The sequence below is a fragment of the Bos grunniens genome, chromosome 22 (genome assembly GCF_055505025.1).
Source record: "Bos grunniens cultivar Pamir isolate PY7600 chromosome 22, Bosgru_T2T1.0, whole genome shotgun sequence".
NCBI classification, from domain to species: domain Eukaryota; kingdom Metazoa; phylum Chordata; class Mammalia; order Artiodactyla; family Bovidae; genus Bos; species Bos grunniens.
Window position 1 is genome coordinate 44,675,418 of NC_141186.1, and position 18,300 is coordinate 44,693,717.

At 41.4% G+C, this 18,300-nt stretch overlaps 1 protein-coding gene across 19 annotated transcripts in view; it reads left to right on the forward strand.

Annotated features, from left to right (window-relative positions):
* ARHGEF3 (Rho guanine nucleotide exchange factor 3) overlaps positions 1 to 18,300 on the forward strand; it is a 312,981-nt gene that overhangs the window by 285,012 nt on the left and 9,669 nt on the right. For 15 of the 19 annotated variants that reach the window (XM_086367396.1, XM_086367397.1, XM_086367403.1 and 12 more), the window contains 5 exons: positions 2,985 to 3,155; positions 6,436 to 6,498; positions 8,771 to 8,867; positions 9,029 to 9,105; positions 14,204 to 14,461. In XM_086367396.1, the coding sequence (XP_086223522.1) occupies positions 2,985 to 3,155; positions 6,436 to 6,498; positions 8,771 to 8,867; positions 9,029 to 9,105; positions 14,204 to 14,461 (666 nt within the window). The remainder of the gene's footprint in view (positions 1 to 2,984; positions 3,156 to 6,435; positions 6,499 to 8,770; positions 8,868 to 9,028; positions 9,106 to 14,203; positions 14,462 to 18,300) is intronic. The other 4 variants (XM_086367408.1, XM_086367406.1, XM_086367409.1 and 1 more) reach the window with 1 other exon arrangement.

Genomic DNA, 18,300 nt, shown 5'->3' on the forward strand with positions numbered 1-18,300 from the left:
TTTTTTTTTTTTTAAGAATGAGTCTTATAACATGGAGAGACATGTTGAGTAAAAAGAGAAGACGTGTTTTCTATGAATGTTAGCAAATGCATAGAAAAGGTTCAGAAAGATCTCAAACAAACTTACAGCAGTTGCTTCTAGAAAGTGGACTTAGAAAAATGAGGGGATTTGTACTTAATTTTATGTACTTTTATATGAAAATTCAAAGTTAGCATACAATACTTTCAACCTGGTGGCGGCGAGGGGAAATTTGAAGTTGGTCAGGGACTGAAACCGTAACAAAGAAGGCGGTTGATGCTCTCAAGTGAAAGTAGAAAACGTCTTTCATTTTGAATCCTCCTTTTCGTGTTTTCCTCTCTTTCTGCTCTTCAGTTCCCGCCCCAGCTGGCATCAGAACTGCAAACTGAGATGAGAGAGTCTCTTGATGACTCACTTTGCTTGTTTTGACCTTTCCGTGCCTGTAGCTAATTGATTTTTAGTGCTGGAGGGATCTGGATCTGCGAGCATTAGTTTGGTCACTGTTTATTACAAGGGCTTGTTTTCAAGAGATCCCAAGGATTTGTGAGGTACTGTTAGTGAACTGTATTTGGAGCAAGTGCTTTCTTGGCCAGCCCTGGGCTGGTCCAGTGATCGTGAGCTCATCCCTGAGCCCAGAAGCTCACAGACACCTGTGCCAGCCTGCAGAGCTGTGTTGCTGTTTGAAGCTTCCCGCTTCCAGGAAGTTGTGGTTGTACTCTGAAGCCCCTTGGCAGTCTCTTTTTAAATTTTTCATATTTACTCATTATTCTTGATTGATGAAAAATTGTAAACCATGGGTAAAAAAATACCCATAATATAATCAGATTAAAACAATAGAATTTTGTGGCATTCCTTCTGTATCTTCACTCATGTGCACTTTTTCATAATTATAAAGTGTTCATGTACAGATTTGAATTCTGATTTTATTTTGACTTACAAAGAAGGGATTTTTAGCTGTTAAAACTATATCAAGAAAAAAAAAAAAAAAAAAACCACACAGAACTCTCAGAAGTGTCCTAATGGCTAGATAACATTCTATCAAGCAGATATGCGTGTGTGTGTGCAGGCTCTTTGTGACCCCAAGGACTGTAACCCGCCAGGCTCCTCTGTCCATGGGGATTCTCCAGGCAAGAATTCTGGAGTGGGTTGCCAGTCCCTTCTCCAGAGGATCTTCCCAACCCAGGGATCATACCCAAGTCTTCTCCTCTGTCTCCTGCATTGACAGGCGGGTTCTCTACCATAGTGCCACCTGAGAAAGCAGACGAATTCTAATGTACTCAACAATGTTATGGATAGTTCTTTTAAAATATACTTTCTTAAATTTTATTGTTGAATCTCAAAATATTTGAAAGCTACCTTAGAAAGTTTCAGTGATGATGACTCATATTTAACATGCAAAATCAGTTCCTACCCGCAGAAGCTTCTAGTTCAGAGTAGATGACTATAAGTATCATGAAGTGTGATCATCACTATATCAGAGATATGTCCAGATGGTTCTGGGAAAGGATGGGAGAACATTGGTACAGGCTCCCTAGAGGAGGTGTTTGCATTATACCTATCCCAAGGACAGTTAGGAGTTCACCAGCAAGGCAAGGCAAGAAAAGCATTCCAGAAAAAAAAGACTGCTTGAAGGAAGCACAGCAAGTGGCAGAGCATTACATTTTAGGCACGTCCGGCAGATAACCGAGTAGAGCTGGAGAAGAGGGGGCTCATGGTTGAGTGGTAGGAGGTGATCCTAGATGTACAGACTGTGGTCAGATTACAGGAGGACTTCAGTGCCCAACTAAGGAGTTGGAACTTCACATCAAAGGCCATAGACATGTGGCCACAGCTGTGGCAGGGAACACTTGCTAAATAAGAATGTGACTTTTGAGCACAGCAACACCTCACTGCTTTGGCAACATTTCCAGTATGTGTTTTGAAATCTTCTAGGATGAAGGCTGAAGATGATACACTCAGCTTTCTTCTTGATTATTTGCATTTGTCAAGAGAAAGCACTGTGCTAGCTTGTCTCAGCTACATGGGAAGACTTTGGATGATTAGACCATCCCAAAGTCTACTAGAACCTCTTTGGAAAATCAGAAAAATAAGGCGAGAGTGGTGTCCTTTGCTGCCAAGATCGTAACCGACAGGGGAATGTGTCAGCCCCTTAGTCTTTGCGTGGCTCTTCCTGGCTTCAATCACACTGAGATCCAGGGGCTCAGATGGTGTTGGTAGAGCTTGCTGCTCCCCTCCCCCCACTGTGAACTCTCTCCTTCTTCCGTTCTGTGTGTCCCTTTATGCTCTCCTGTAGCATACACAGTCTTCTGTGTAACCAGAGTGAGTTGCTGCAAGAAACTGCTGCTTAGGTTATCTCTTGAGCTTATGGTCCTGAAGAAACGATCGTCCGTTCTTTCTCCCATGGAGCACACAGCAAATTCCAGGGAATTAGGTCCCCTCTCTGAAGCAGGGTGGTGGGGTACTCTGATTGGTCAGGTCTGGGGGAGTCTGCCCAAATGAAGTGAGAGGGGTTACCCAAGGAGAGTGGGCTGTGTTCCCAGAAGGAGGAGAGTAGGCCTACTAGCCAGATGTTGGGTTGGTTTGTTTTTTGAAGAACATCCACTTCTGTTAACCTTTGTTCTTCTCGAGAGCGGAGGTGTCCACTGGAAGAAAACAGAGACCATCCCTTGACTGAGAGCCGCCTGTGTGCACGCATTTGACCTGAAGTGCTCTTATGCTATGGTACACAGGGTTAGCCCAGTCTCGCAGAACGGATACTCCCAGCACGTCTCTGAAAGCGGCCCCTTGCCCAATTTTCCTTAGCACGTAGGCGAGAGACAATGCCCTACTTCCCACGAGCCTCGTGGCATTTTCCTCTCCTCCTTGCACATGTCTGATTTATGTTCTGTCAGTGACAGGAAGCCGCTCACATGATCCACCCAGTCCTGCTGCCGTGCCTGTGACGGTTTGTTTTTCTCATTGTTCAGCGGTCCATCAGCTTCCGCAGTGAGAGCCGTCCCGACCTCCTGGGCCCCCGACCCTGGTCCAGGAATGCTGCCCCCTCGAGCACAAAGCGGAGAGACAGCAAGCTGTGGAGTGAGACCTTCGACGTGTGCGTCAATCAAATGCTCACATCCAAGGAAATCAAACGGCAGGAGGTAGGCTGGGGCCCCTGGAGTTGGGCGTGTGTTTGGAACAAGGTGCACTATGGGTGAGAGCCAGGCCTCATCTATGCCCCTGTCTCCACATGAGTTCTTTACCGCATCGTCAGAAGGAGGGTGGATGGGGATGTCAGACCTTGTAAGGAACTGAGAAGCCAGCATCCATCTGGTTGGGTATGGCCCTGACTTAAAAAAAAAACAAAACTGATGTGGGGACTTCCCTGGTTGTCCAGTGGCTAAGACTTGGTGCTCCTAATGCAGGGGGCCCAGGTTCCATCCCTGGTCAGAGAACTAGATCCCACATGCCGCAGCTAAAGATCCCACATGCTGCAACTAAGACTGAGAGCAGTCAAATAAGTAAATATTAGAGAGGAAAAAAAAAAAAAAGTGATGTGAAAATCTGATTTCATAAAGAAGATGAATCAGGAAGTATCTCTTTAGGATCCTAGCGTTCACAGAAATAATCACATTAATTATATCTTAATAGCACCTTCTGGAATATTTTTAAATATTCAGTTTATGAAACTTTGATCCAGTTTTATGGAAGACTTTAGTATGGAATGCAGTTAATTTCATTCCCTATAAATTTTATGCATCTGTAGCTCTAGATGGCTATGATAATATTACTTTATAGGGAACTTGTCATGTGCCAAGCTGTGCTAAACACTTCAAAGGTGTATCATCTAGGGAAATCCTTGGAATATCTTTTCTAGTAGAAAACGTGACATTGGCGAAAGGAGTATTTGAGAACTTTCTAGGTTTTTGACTCAGCAGTTTTTTCTAGGACTTTATCTGCCAGGCATACTTGTACATAGATGAAACAAAGTATGTGTAAGGTTATTCATCACAGAAACATTTAAAACAGTGCCAGAAAGAACCCAAACATCTATTATCAAGGCCTGGTTCCATAATGAATGCCCATACCTTCTGTAACTATAGAAACACAAGAAGTGTTGGCTAAGTGGATAAAACAAGACACAAAGTAGGGTGTTATAGTATGGTACTATTTATGTAGAAGAAGGAAAAATGAGTGTGTGTGTATGTGTGTGTTATTTGCATGAAAGTGAAAGTCGCTCAGTCATGTCCGACTCTTTGCGACCCCATGGACTATACAGTCCATGGTATTTTCAAGGCCAGAATAATGGAGTGGGTAGCCTTTCCCTTCTCCAGAGGATCTTCCCAACCCAGGGATCACACCCAGGTCGCCTGCATTGCAGGCAGGTTCTTTACCAGCTGAGCCACAAGGGAAGCCCAAGAATATTGGAGTGGGTAGCCTATTCCTTCTCCAGGGGATCTTCCCAACCCAAGAATCAAACCAGGGTCTCCTGCATTGCAGGCAGACTCATTACCAACTGAGCTATGAGGGAAGCCCTGTATTTGCTTATAGACGCATAAAATATTTCTGAAAAGACGTATGAGGAACTGGTAACATTGTTGACTCCTGATAGAAGAACTAGATGGCGGGAAGGAGGCGAGAAGGAAGTTTTCACCATGTGGCCATTCCTATGCTATGAATTTTGAACCATGTCGATGTATTATCTATTTTAAAAAATAAATAGGCAATTTAAAAATAATATATACACTAATAATATCATTTGCAGAAATATTAACAGTGGCAAAATTTTAACAGTGGTTAACAAGATGATATTGTGGATGATTTAAATTTTTCCTCTTCGTATTTTTCTGCGTTTTCCAAAGTGTGAGTAGTGTACATATGTAACTTGGACTGTGTGATAGTAGTAAGGAAAGATGGGAGGACTGGTTCTGCAGATGAGGAGATGATTAAGGTACAGGGTCACCCACCTAGAAAGTTGCAGAGGTGGGATTTGAACCCAGGTCTGTCCTACTCCAAAGCCCGTGGTCTTCATGCTTTCCACCCACACAGATGCCTGCCCACCGTGTACCCCACTACAGCTTCTGTGGTCCTCCTCTCCTGGGGGCCACACTGAGCTCTGGTGAAACAGACATACAAGGAAATCTGAGGAAGGTCCAGTTTCCTCCTCCAAGGGGATCTTCCCAACCCAGGGATCAAACCTGAGTCTCCTGCATTGGCAGGCGGCTTCTATACCACTGAGCCACCTGGGAAGCTCCCAGGGTCCAAGTAAAAATAGTTCATTATTGTGCCTACCCACGTCCTGGACTTGATAATGCTGTATAGTTATATAAGATGGCACCAGTGCAGGAGGCTGAGTCATGGCTATACAGATCCTCTCTGTATTATTTTTGTAACTCCTCGTGTGAGTCTATAATTATTTCAAAATAAAAGGTTAAACAAAATCTAGAGTACCAGGAGGTCATGATGTGGAAACTTTACTGGACCTTGAGAGGGGTCGCCATGCACCGGCCTCCAGCACAGCGTCCAGCCTTCACCTGTTGCCAGGGAGCACGTTCATCACCCCACTGTTCAATAGGCCCAGGGACGCAGGTGTTCTCCACGCCTGCTGCCTTCTTCCCTCTAATTCAAAACACACGCCGTAGTCCCTGAACTATCACCACAAACATGCAGTCCTTTAATAACATTAAGTTTGCCAACAGTTTAGACTCTTAGGTGAAAGTAAAAGACTGTTCTGTGCATCATAGCTCTTAGATTAAGATGGCTTAATAGAGCCAAATTAGAGATGATTCATTTACACACATTTTCACACAGCCAGCTCCTTTGGTTTTATTTATTGTACAGTGTGAAGGTGAGAAGTAATTTAGAATGAATTAACTTCACCAGACATTTAAAGTGATAAAATATTGGATTCTTCCTACAATGCAGCCTTAACACAAGTGGCTGATAGGAATAAAGCTCTCTGTTGAGATTCACCTTCTGTTGAATAGAAGGAAGACAAATTGTGATGGCCCAGTTAATAATAATTCCATATCCATCACTGAGAACAGGCCCTGTATCATTTATTATGATTGCCATTCACAACCAAGACACAGACTCACAACCATGGCTCAAATTCTAATTATTTCACCTAAAATAACTCTGTCTTGTTCAGCTGCATCAAAATTCTATAAGTGAAAGATGACTTGTTGGATTGGAAGCATAAATGGAAACTCTTTTTCCCACAAACAGATAAGCACATTACACAGAAGTTTTGCATAATTGTTTTTTTTGTAGGTTTTAGTCACTAGATACAATTGCTTTGGGTTAATTTAATATTTTAAGAATCCTGTAAAAATCCTGAAGAAATAAGTAGATTTGGGGCTTTGCACACTGGCACCAGCATCATTTGAATTTGGTCTCATAAATGAAAGTTCAGTAAATATGTGTTATCTTTCCTTGCAGGCAATCTTTGAGCTTTCTCAAGGAGAAGAAGATTTAATAGAGGACTTGAAATTGGCAAAAAAGGTACATTCAAATCCAGTGGTCCTTTGAGTCACCTCCTGCTTATTTTCCTGAGTAATTTCACAGTGCTAAGACTGTACTTTATGATCACTCTTTTTATGACTAAGACAGGTCATAAAAAATTGAGAGGAACCTACAAACCAAGTAGTAGGGAAAATGGCTCAAAGCAGGAAGGCTCTAGACCTGACACCTTTAGGGCTGGCACCCATGCATGTCTCTAACGCACGTCAAAGAATACCTCATTTTAATCAGAAAGTGTTCATGAGGCCTGGCTTCACATGCATTTCATTGTCCTAGAAGTCTCACAGGCAGGACTCCCTCAGCCCTGGGAGAGAATATGCAGACGTCTGAAATTGGAATGGTGTCTTAGAGAGAAAGTTGTTTGAGTCCCATAAGTGGGTAAAGTCATTCATGAAGGCAGATGAATACTGTCTTGTAAGTTAGGGTCTTTCATATGGAAAATTGTCTGTAATCACTTTGTGTGTGGGAAGGGAAAGGAAATTCATGCCTTGTAGTCTGTATAATCTTGACAGCCATCCTGCCTCAAAAACCTTTCCATTCCATTGTCTGCCGTGGAGGCTAAAATCCAGACTTCTTCCTGTGACTCTCTCAGCTTTCTCAAAAATTAACAGGGTTGGAAAGATGCTTCCCTTCTCCTAAGTGTCCCTGTGTGTGTGCATGTGCTCAGTTGCTCAGTCATGTCCCACTCTTTGCGACCCCATGGGCTGTAGCCCACCAGGCTCCTGTGTCCATGGGATTCTCCAGGCAGGAATACACATGTGGGTGCCATTTGCTTCTGCAGGGGAACTTCCCGACCTGGGAACCTAATTTTATGCTAATATCAAGTCCCATCTGTAGCATTCCTGAGAGATGGCCATCCGAGCTTTTGTTGGATACAGTCAACAAAAATTGAGTTTTGGGCAGGGCTGAAGGTGAAGAAGATGGGGAGGACAGAGGAGGCATTTAACTCTAGGAGACCTCTTGCTGGTCATAAGTTCAGCTCCTCCTTCCTCCTCCAAGATCAACCTCCTTACCTTTTTCACTTGTATCCTTTGCTTTGCTGGCCCTGCCTTCCAGCAAACCCCTCTCTTTCATTTCAACCATCCATGTCCACCTGTCCTCCAGAAGCAAACTCAAATCTCAGTTCATTCAACAGTATTTACTACCTCTTTCTCTGTGCCAAGTACCTCATCATTAAAATATCCCATAGCCAATCCACCTCTAATTCTCTGATCTACTAGAGCAGTTATCATCTGGTGAATTTTTGCTGCCATGTGACATCTCTCCTATTTTTAACCTTAAACTTTTTTTTTTAACATTAATTTTTCCACACCTTTTTTTAAAATCTTCCCAGTGAGCTTTATAAAACTTGAACGCAGGGACTGTGCAGTCTCAGTCTTTGCAGTGCCTTGGGTATAATTGTGTATACATGTATTATTCATGGTCAACCCAGTCAATCCTAAAGGAAATCAGTCCTGAATATTCATTGGAAGGACTGACACTGAACCTGAAACTCCAAAACTTTGGCCACCTGATGTGAAGAACCAATTCATGGAAAAGACCCTGATGCTGGGAAAGATTGAAGGCAGTAGGAGAGAGGGACGACAATGGACGAGATGGTCAGATGGCATCACCGACTCAATGGACATGAGTTTGAGGAAGCTCCAGGAGTTGGTGATGGACAGGGAAGCCTGGCGTGCTGCAGTCCATGGGGTTGCAAAAAGTCAGACACAACTGAACAACTGAACTGAACTCTGGTTTACTTACCATTAATAAGAGATGATAAGATTGGCAGAGATTTTGCCCTCTCTGCTTCAGTTTCATAGTAAAGGATACCAAGCACCTTTTTCCCCCTTCACAGTTTAAATACAGACTGATTGAAAAATAACCTAGTGGTAACTAATTTTGTACACAGTGGGAATTTTTCAAGCTGCTGGACCTTCAGTAAGGTTAATTTTTGAAACATTATACAAATCAAATCTGCTCTATATTTAGAATCCCTGCCCTTTCTGAGACATAAGATATACTAGGAGGAAAAAAAAAGCTTGAAAAAATCAGCTTTGGTTTATCAGCAACTGCAAAGGCTGAAGGCAATACCGGATTCTCATCTGCTCCAACCACACCCATCTGCTGTTTGTGCAGCATTATGGGAGAAGTCACTGGGGAAAGCCAAATACTCTGTTACTCCATAGGGCCTCTCAGAAGCCATTTACGTTAACAGCTTGCTTTTTCTGATTGTAAATGCGTGCTTCCATCTCTTGCCCTTCTTGTGCAGGCCTATCACGACCCTATGCTGAAACTCTCCATAATGACAGAACAGGAGTTGAATCAAATTTTTGGAACACTGGACTCCCTGATTCCTCTCCATGAAGGTATAATTTTGTTCTCAGGATGAGTCGTGACTTGTAGCATTAACTGAGTTGTCTTGTAACAAGTCACAGTTATGTAATAACGTGAGTAACCCAGACTTTCCCAGCCCTGTTCATATTTTGAGTGCCTAACAAAATAAGGACTCTTGTTTGTTTCTCACCAGACCTCCTTAGTCAGCTTCGAGATGTCCGCAAGCCCGATGGCTCGACTGAGCACGTCGGTCCCATCCTCGTGGGCTGGGTAAGAAAAGTTCTCTGGCTTTGATTGAAGATGATTTTCAGTAATGTCAATGGAGTTTCATTTTTAGCTGGACTTTTTTTATAGGCAAACTTTTGGTTTCACATCAGAAAAATTAAAATGGCAAGTTTCTAGTATAATTTATCATTATATTTATTAGCCTTATCGCCTCAGAGCATAGAAACAGTTTTTTTTCTTATTGTAAATGAACTTCATTTAAAGATAACATGGCCTTTGTGCAATAAAAGAAGTAAAGGCACACATGAAATTGTTTCTAGTTTCACATCAAATTAAGTAAAACTAATTAATATTCACATCACACCAAATATAGCTATTACCTCTTTCATTCTAGTGAAAATTTAAGGACAGCTTCCTGTCCATCACTAAAAATGCTTTATTGATGCTACCAAAAAAAAAAAAATTTCCTTATGGTCAAATGTTATTTCATAAACAAGGTAGTAACTAAATACTGTTAATGTTTAGCATATATCTGATCCTAAGTAACTTCTTACGAGAGCTGGGTATTATGCTGATCTGTACCCTAATATAACCCATACCCTTTCATAATTGAAGAAATCAGTTGTGACTTTAGATGATGGTGTCTATAGATTTTTGGTTCTGGGGCTGAGTTAGTGTTTTACTAAGCGCTTACAGTGGTGGTTCAGTTGTAGTTTATTTTAGACAAGGTATGCACTTTCTGTTTTGCCACAGGCCCCACTGCTCCCTGTTATGCATTTCTATTTCCCTCTGTAAGTCCTTGAGTGTTCCACCCCTGCCCCAGGTGTTTTTCATTTGTTATGAAGCAGATAATGAAAGCAGATTACTTTGAAGACTTCTTCCAGGCAGTATTGGGTCCCTCTGATCCACACAGTGTTCCAGAACAGGCAGGAAGCGCCACAGTAGCACTGCTAGAGTTATTCCACTATTTGGAGAGTGTGTGAAGATTATAAATCCTATTACCATGTGATTTCTGTTTATCCAGTTACACTTTATTTGTGTTTTAACCTTCCTAAACCTTCCAGCAAGTAAGCTTTGTGGTTGATCTCTTTTCTTACCTTAATGCTTCTCCATTACTGCCTTGATCAAGAAACTTTGACGGTTTCATGACTTAGCTTTATTTAGTCCAGGAGTCAGTTTTAGCACTGAGGCTGAAATATCCCAAGGGTATCTGAAAGTCAAGTAATGTTCTAAGATGAATAATTTAGAACATGTGCCTTAATATTTCAAGAGAGATCATTCATCTTATTTTTTTTTTTTCTAACTTTCATTTTATTATGAGCCCTGGTAGATGTCTTAACTTCGTTAGCCCACAAAGAAATTTCTCTAAAAAGAGTCAGCCAGCTGGAGACAGAGGAGGTGTAATGAGATGAGAGAGTCTGCCTTACTGTTTCTTAAACTTCTTCAGTCTGTGGATTGCTTTGGTGGGAGAGGGAACAACTGCAGAATGGCACGATGACTCCTCTGTTTTTGATGAGACGGCAGTGTAGAACTATAAGGTTTCCTTAGACGTCATATACAAATTGTCTGTTCATGTGAGAAGCAAAAATGAATGCAATCTGCTTTGTTACTTTTCTTTTTCTGAAATAAATGCACTTTTGTTAGGAAATTGGTTTGATTTGAGGGTGGGTTTTGTAGCCCTTTTCTGTACTTACACCAGAGATGTTTGACCATGCCAGTCCATCACTGTCTGGACACTTAGACATCAAATGGGAGCTTGCAGCTTGAAGGGCAGCCTGAAATTACACAACTGGCCCATTGTTACCAGATCTCATGGGAAATGGTCCTTATTTATCAGGCCTGATGAGCTGTTAAATGTTTTCCCTCTCTTCACTGCAGATGTGTCCGTGCGAGTGGGAATTGTAAACCAAGGGGTGCATCTGTTTGAGTTCTGGTCTTTTTAACAGAACAAAATAAACATCTTAGTAGACTTTGAATGAGAAAAGTCAAAGCCCATTCCACCCATGAAAAATTGATTCATTTCCCCCCAAAGGAAAAAAGTGGGCAAAAAAGCTCTTTTAAACAAGTAAGCCGCCCAAGTGGGATTGCCCTGACCAGTCCTTTTGACCTTAGAATGAATCAGTTGCTTTTACTTTAAAGACCTTAAAGAGAGTGGTGGGTTTTTTTCAGGGAACCACCTTCTTTACTGGACATCAGTAACCATGGGCTGGCCTGTTCTCATAAAGCTCTCTTTCTCATAAAGAAACAACTTCCCAAATTACATCTTCATGCTAACATTTTTTCAGTAATAAAATAATTTATCAGAGCTACAGAGCAGCAAGTTCCCGTGTTAATTTGGGTTCTAATTAAATTTTCATTCCAAAGAGAGAGTCAGGGTACACGGAAGCGAAAAAAAAAAAAAAAAAAACAACTTTGTTCTATCACTTTTCATAATATTAGGAAGGTAGAAAGACTTTCTTTAAAAAAAAAGAGAGAAAGCGTTTCCCTTATAAATTCTTGATAGTCTAAATGATGGGGAATACTTCAGAACTCTCAGGGTGTGGGAAGGACAAACACACTTCAGACTAATTTTGTCTCCAGCTAAGCAAGTAGTTTTGCTTCTCTAAACCATAATTTCTTCAATAAAAATATTTTTGGAGTAAATAATAATAGCTAGTAGCTACCAATTCTTAACTGGGAACCAACCTCTGTTAACGCTTTTTATCTGCCGTATTTTAACGTCTCACTAAAAGAGGATATTAGTATGTGCATTTTGTAGGTGAAGAAAGGCTTCTGAAGGGTCCCTTGACTAGTCACTGAGTTAAGCTTTGAATGTGATTCTCCCTGTTCTAGAGTTATTGCACTGTATTTGGAAACCAAGATATGTGTATTCTTCATTCCCTATCTGGTTATAGATCACTTGTGGGGTTTTTCTAGCCAGTGAGCTGTACCAGATAGCTTTTCATGTTATGCTCAGGAAATGAGGACCCTGTCAGGTGTGAACACAGGACCAGAGCCAGATTTGGTTGCCATGGCAGCAGGGCGGCATGGTCAGAGAGGGTAACGGCCCATTGGACTGCAAGCGGAGCGTGGTCGGGGTGCTTCGCTAGATTACATCTGATGGTTACTACTGATTTGTTTCTCCATAATGAAAACATTGGCCATTTCCAAGTCTTTTTAAAAGGCAAGGAAGTGGAAATGAAGTTAAGAGGGCCTGAGTCTCTTTCTAATTAGCTCTGAAGATCTGAATTACAAGCCACAGTGCCACATGTGGGGGGGGTGTGTGTGTGTGTAAGTCCCAATTATTATTACTTTCAAACACAACATAGAGAAAAGAATTTCTGCAGCCCTTTTAAATAGACAGGTTTTTTTGTTTTCATTACATGTAAGGAAGGTAGACATTTCCAAGAAACGTTAAACTCAACAGTGAACTTTTTAAACATTACACATCTAGGATGTTTGTGTACGTGTGCATGTGTATAGGCACCAGTTGCCATTACTTCCAAATATAACATTGAGAAAGGAATTTCTGTAATTCTTTTTAATACAAATAGAGATTTCTAATAACATGTAAAGAAAGTAGACATTTCCAGGAAATGTTAAACTCGACAGTAAACTTTTTAAACTTGACTTCCATGGTATCTTGTCTGATGTCAGTCACTGAGAAAATAATTTCGATAAAAGGTGCAAAAGAAGCAGCAGAACACTTAAACTTTGGCCCGTTTTTCAAATGCCGCTGCAGCTTATTTTTAAGCTGAATTCAAAAACCATCAATTATCATCTAATCCAGCAATCCATTAAACATTGATTTATTAGTTCTTTCAAAATACAAACCTTGTCCGCTGTATGGTGGGCCTAGTGCACAGCACTGAGGATGCAAAAACGAAAGACCCTCTTTGCCACCGTCTCACCCTGAATCCTCCTACAGAACAGGCATTGTGGTAGGTGTGACTCCTAGTCCAGGGAGGGGAGCAAACACTGCAGGACCAATGGCTGCTTTATCGCCTCTGATGACCTTCTGGAAGCTGACAGCTTGCACATGAGGGTGCCATCACAGGAAGGAGTGGAAAGGGGAGATGAGCGACCCTTGCACTGAGCCTTTGACCTTGTGTTTGCACCTTGTGACTCATGGGATATGTCAGGGAAATTAGTATTTGGCTGGAAGGAAGATGGTGGACTCAAAAGTGTTCCAGCGTCTTAAAATGTATTCTTTGCAGAGGGCTTCCCTGGTGGCTCAGTGGCAAAGGGCCTACCTGCCAATGCAGGCGATGCAGGTTCAATCCCCGGGTCGGGGGAGGGCTGGAGAGCCCTGGAGAAGGAAATGGCAATGTTGGCCCTCCAGTGTTCTTGCCTGAAACATCCCATGAACAGGGGAGCCTGGCAGGCTACAGTCCATGGGATCAAAAAGAATCAGCCAGGATTTAGTGACTAAACAACAACAACAATATTCTTTGCATGGGACCGTGATATTAACCATAAGGTATATTCTGGCCTGTCAGAACTAATTTCAAAGATGTTTGTAAATGCTTTCTGCATCTAATTTTTTACTAATTCTACTTTTAACTTCTTGGATTTCTTTATAATTGGTCTGCTTTGGAATCAAGTACTTTAAAACTAATGTAGGTAGAGGTGCTTGCTCTGGGCCATGCAAAGGTCTGGGCTGTGGGGTCTGACTCCTTTCTTTTTGTCCCACCAACTCTTCTAGATTAGTTTCTTATTAATAATTTTAAAAGAGCCCTTATTAAAAAATATTCTTTCCTCTCACCAGATACTTTTGAAAGTTTAAGACAATTCTGTATGCATATGCAGTAATCCCCGTTTAGGAAAATTGTGAATTGTGGACATATACAGTAATTCCAGTTCTTTTGTGTCTAGCTTAGATTGACAGAAATGCAAACAAATTATTGAGGTCTTAATAATCAAGAAAGTAAACATGCCGCTAAGAAAATAACTGCAAGCAAGCCGGAGCCTAGAGAGCTATCTGTCTATTGCCTGCCATTTTGAAGATTTCATGTGTGTCTCCTCCAGCCTTGCAAACAGAGAGATGTTGGGCAGGCCTGGAGACCAGTTAGGCTTTGTTCAGTCCCAGTGAGTGATGTCAGCGTGTAGCTTCAGAGCATGCTTATTTTAATGCTGCACCCCTCCTCTCATGTTCCTTTCTCAGCTACCTTGTCTCAGCTCCTACGACAGCTACTGCAGCAATCAAGTAGCTGCCAAAGCTCTGCTGGACCACAAAAAACAAGATCACCGAGTCCAAGATTTCCTGCAGCGATGTTTAGAATCCCCCTTTAGCCGAAAACTAGATCTCTGGAATTTCCTGGATATTCCAAGAAGCCGTCTGGTGAAATACCCTCTGCTTCTTCGAGAAATCTTGAGACACACACCAAATGATAATCCAGATCAGCAGCACCTGGAAGAAGCTGTGAGTTTCTTTCTTTCTCCCCTTGGTATTTCCCCAGTGGCTGTAAGATTGGGTAAATGTGTGAATGAAGGGTCCCTGGGTACTAGGACACAGGAATCTTGGATTCAGGGCTTGACTGAGGGTGGTGGTTTATTAGGGAATAAAGCATACACATATCTTGGTTTCCAACATGACTCGACCATGTTTTGATTTTGTCAATCAGTACTATTCTTAATCTGTGAAATGCAGTATTTACATGAAATGCACTCTAAAGTCCCTTTGATTCTAAAGTTTCTTGATTCTGAATAGGTGACTCTGTAATCTGTTCGTTGCAATTCCTGATTATTAGGGTAAGATCTCTGTAGAGATTTTAAATTGAATAGCTTTGTTTAGTTAGCAAATGGAAGTTGCCTTTTGCCTTTTACCGAAGCCCATTTGTGAAATCAGCACCCATTTGAAACCCAGCTGTCCTTGGCCCCAGATTGACGCATAAAGCCTAGTCAAACCTACTCACCAGCGACTGCATTGGGTATGGGGCTGGGTGGTTTGGGAAATATGGATTCTTGCCTAGCAGCAATGTAAGACCAAGAAAAATCAGATCCATATCATGGGATGTGGTGAACCATGACATTGTGCTCAGAGAGCTCAGTTCTGGTTGCAGTGCTCTGCAGGACAGGGCAGAGGAGATGACAGGCCAGAGGAGCAAACAGCCAGGGCAGAGGTATAAAGAAATGACAGGGTGTGTCATTCCAGCGAGTGCCATTGGTCAGTTTGCCTGGGGTTGATAATAGTCAGAAAACAGCAAGAGAAGGGACTGAGGGTGGTGGTTCACATTGGGAATACAGTTGTAAATATCAATTTGAGACCCTTTTCCTTTCTTGTACTTTTGTTTCTTAAGTAGCTTAGATTCAGGTTCGAATTCCAGCACCATCACTGACAAGCTGTGTGATCTTGGATATGTAACATTGCATCTGTAGCACAGGGGACAGCAGAGACTAGGGGCAGGGAATCAAGTTGGGAGGATGTTGCAGTGGTCCAGATGCATAGTCTTGGAAACCTGCTCAGGGAGTTAGCAGTGAAGACGCAGAGACCAGTTCTAATAGTTCATTCCCTGACTGGATCTGGGACAGTAACAAGCTGATAAACAGAGGTCATTGGAAAATCAATCAAAAGCCTTGAGTCTGTGGAGCAAACTATATCTTCCCAGAGAGGGGCTTAATAACATCGGGTTGGCCAAAGAGTTTTCTGTAAGATGGTACGGCAAAAACCCAAATGAGCTTTTTGGCCAACTCAATAGTAATTAGTAACAATAACAGTAGTAAATAGTAACAGCAACAACAATAACAAGAATAACACCTGCTGACATGCATTGAATACCTAGTAAATCATCTTCATGTGATTGTCTAATGGCTTATGTAGCTCATTTAACCCTCATACTAACCTATGAGAAAGCTGTTCATGTTAGGGCCATTCTCCTTTTCCAGATAAGGCGTGGGGGCACTAAATAATTCGCCCAAGTCTGGGCCAACAAGTAATCCAAACCTTGTCAGTGTAAACTGCCACTTTTATGACTTCTCCACTTCTTTATGCTCCTCTGCCACAGAGCTGAAAGCCTGGCTACTTTTTTAAGCCCCTCTTGTCTCTGGAACTGCAGAAATCTGTCTAGCTACCAGGCTTTATGGAGGACCTCACCAATCCAGAGCTAGGCCAGTTGTCCGTGTAGGGACAGAGAAGAACAGGAAAGACTCTCCTGAGGTGTTTGAGGTGTCTGGCAGGCCTAGCATACAAACCAGGCTCCCAGTCCAGCACAATGGGGAATGCAGGCCCAAGATGAGGCCCAGCTCACTTCTTCATGTCTGTTTTTATTACTCAGAAGAGCAATACTGTGGCCTCCTCTCCATATTTCATCCCAGCAAGTGTGTGGTCTGTAGGAAAGAGAACAACAGGGAACTCGAACTAGTCTAAATAATTACTTTTGTGAAGAACACAAGCCTACTCTGAGTTTTCCAGTAAAGATTTCTTCTTTTTAAAACGCAGCATGAAAGAATAATGCTTTGTTTAAAAACAAGAAGAAAAAAAAAAAAAAACAGTAAGCTAAAGTTTGAATTTAAAAACAGATAGATAAGAATATGATTGTTTGCAATACACCAGTTTCCTTAGTGTGTAAAATTCTTCAGGCAAATTTGCCAAGTTCTTCATGCAAATTTAGGTGTGAAGCATGGTATACCTGCATTTGAAAATGTCTGCAAAGCAAGTCTTCTAAATGTCCATTTACACTGTATAGGCACAGCAGTTTTTTTTCCTCTTCTTTACAAAATCCTTGTGGCATTATCCTGGATGAACAGAACTGTTTAGCCCTGTACTCTTGAATGCATCATGAATGTTTGATAACCATAAAATCCACACTACCATCGTAGCTTAACTAATATGTTCCCTAAATAAATTTTCCTCCTATGACAATTAAAAATCAGGGAACTCTAAATAAATTTCTTCTACACCAAGTATTCAGTCTTATGATTAGATCTAAAGAAAGATCTTCCTTTTTAATATAGTGTGTAAACTACCACATCTGTGTTAGAATTGCTTAATAGTGCTTTGAAAGGTTGATAGAAATTTCCCCCCGAAGAGAACATCTTAAAATAGGACTTTGGATACTTGTATATTCCAGATCTGGTTGTTTAATATTTTGTATTCTAAGGATTGTTTCAGTCAGAAAATTATCCTGTAAACCATCTCTTCCCTCTGCCTGCCACTGCTCCAATTCCCTAAAAAAAAAAAAAAAAAAAACACCACTGGAATCAATGGAAAGAATAGTCCTTTTTTTTTTTTTTTTTTTTTTTTGATGCAACTACAGTGAAACCTGCTATTCTTGGTCCATGTCAGGAGCCAATGAGTAGATGATACTGCCTCACAAGGGGCCAGACAGACAGGGCTTTCAGAGTCTACTTTGAGCATGACGATTCCAGCATATGGGGGTTTAATCCTTATTCTGTTACGGATATCTTTCATCATGTCACTTTACCAGCCCCTGCCCTTCAGCGTGAACCCAAATAAGAAAGGCAACAATAAATTTAAATGCGCAACTACCATGACGGTTGGTTATTGGCAATATTCTATGTGTAACTTTATTCCTTGCTGCAATTCTGCAAAATAAATTCCTCTCGAGAACCAGTACAGAGACAGTAGACATGGCATGCAGGTGTATTAGTCATGTGTACAAATGAATATAAATACAAAAGCAGTACTTTCAATAAATGAAAGCAGACCCAGAGTCACTACAGTAAATACAGATACAGAATATGGAATAACACCAAATGTTTCCATTCTTTTGTCTCTCTTCATTTTTTTTTTCCAAACACCAGAGAAAGAAGCAGCGTTTGAGAGTAGTCATAGCTGCCTAAGGAAGCACTGTGGCTTTTGAGTTTATTAATCTTCATGTGATATGCCAGCTGTTCAGTTCCTGAGTTAAATTAGGAAATGAATGTCGCTTTATGCCTATAGTACATCCTCTTCTGGTTTCCTGGATTCTTGCAGGAAATTCAGAAAATTGACTCAGATACTGATTAATTCCAGCTGCCCAGGTACACCTAGTAATGTCTGATTAGATGAGCCACAGCACTTAATGCTCAGTCTTTAAAAACAAGGAAAAAGTATGAGTTTCAATTCACATTAAAAATGTAATAAAATAGAAAAATAAGGTAGACATAGAACAATTGTTCAGATACTACCCATGTATTTTAAGCTTCTTGAGGGCAGGGACCCTGTCTCATTTCCTTGAATGCCACCACCTAGTCAGACACTGGACAGATGCTCATCAAACATTAATTGAATTAATTTGCAAGATGACTCATAGCTTCAGT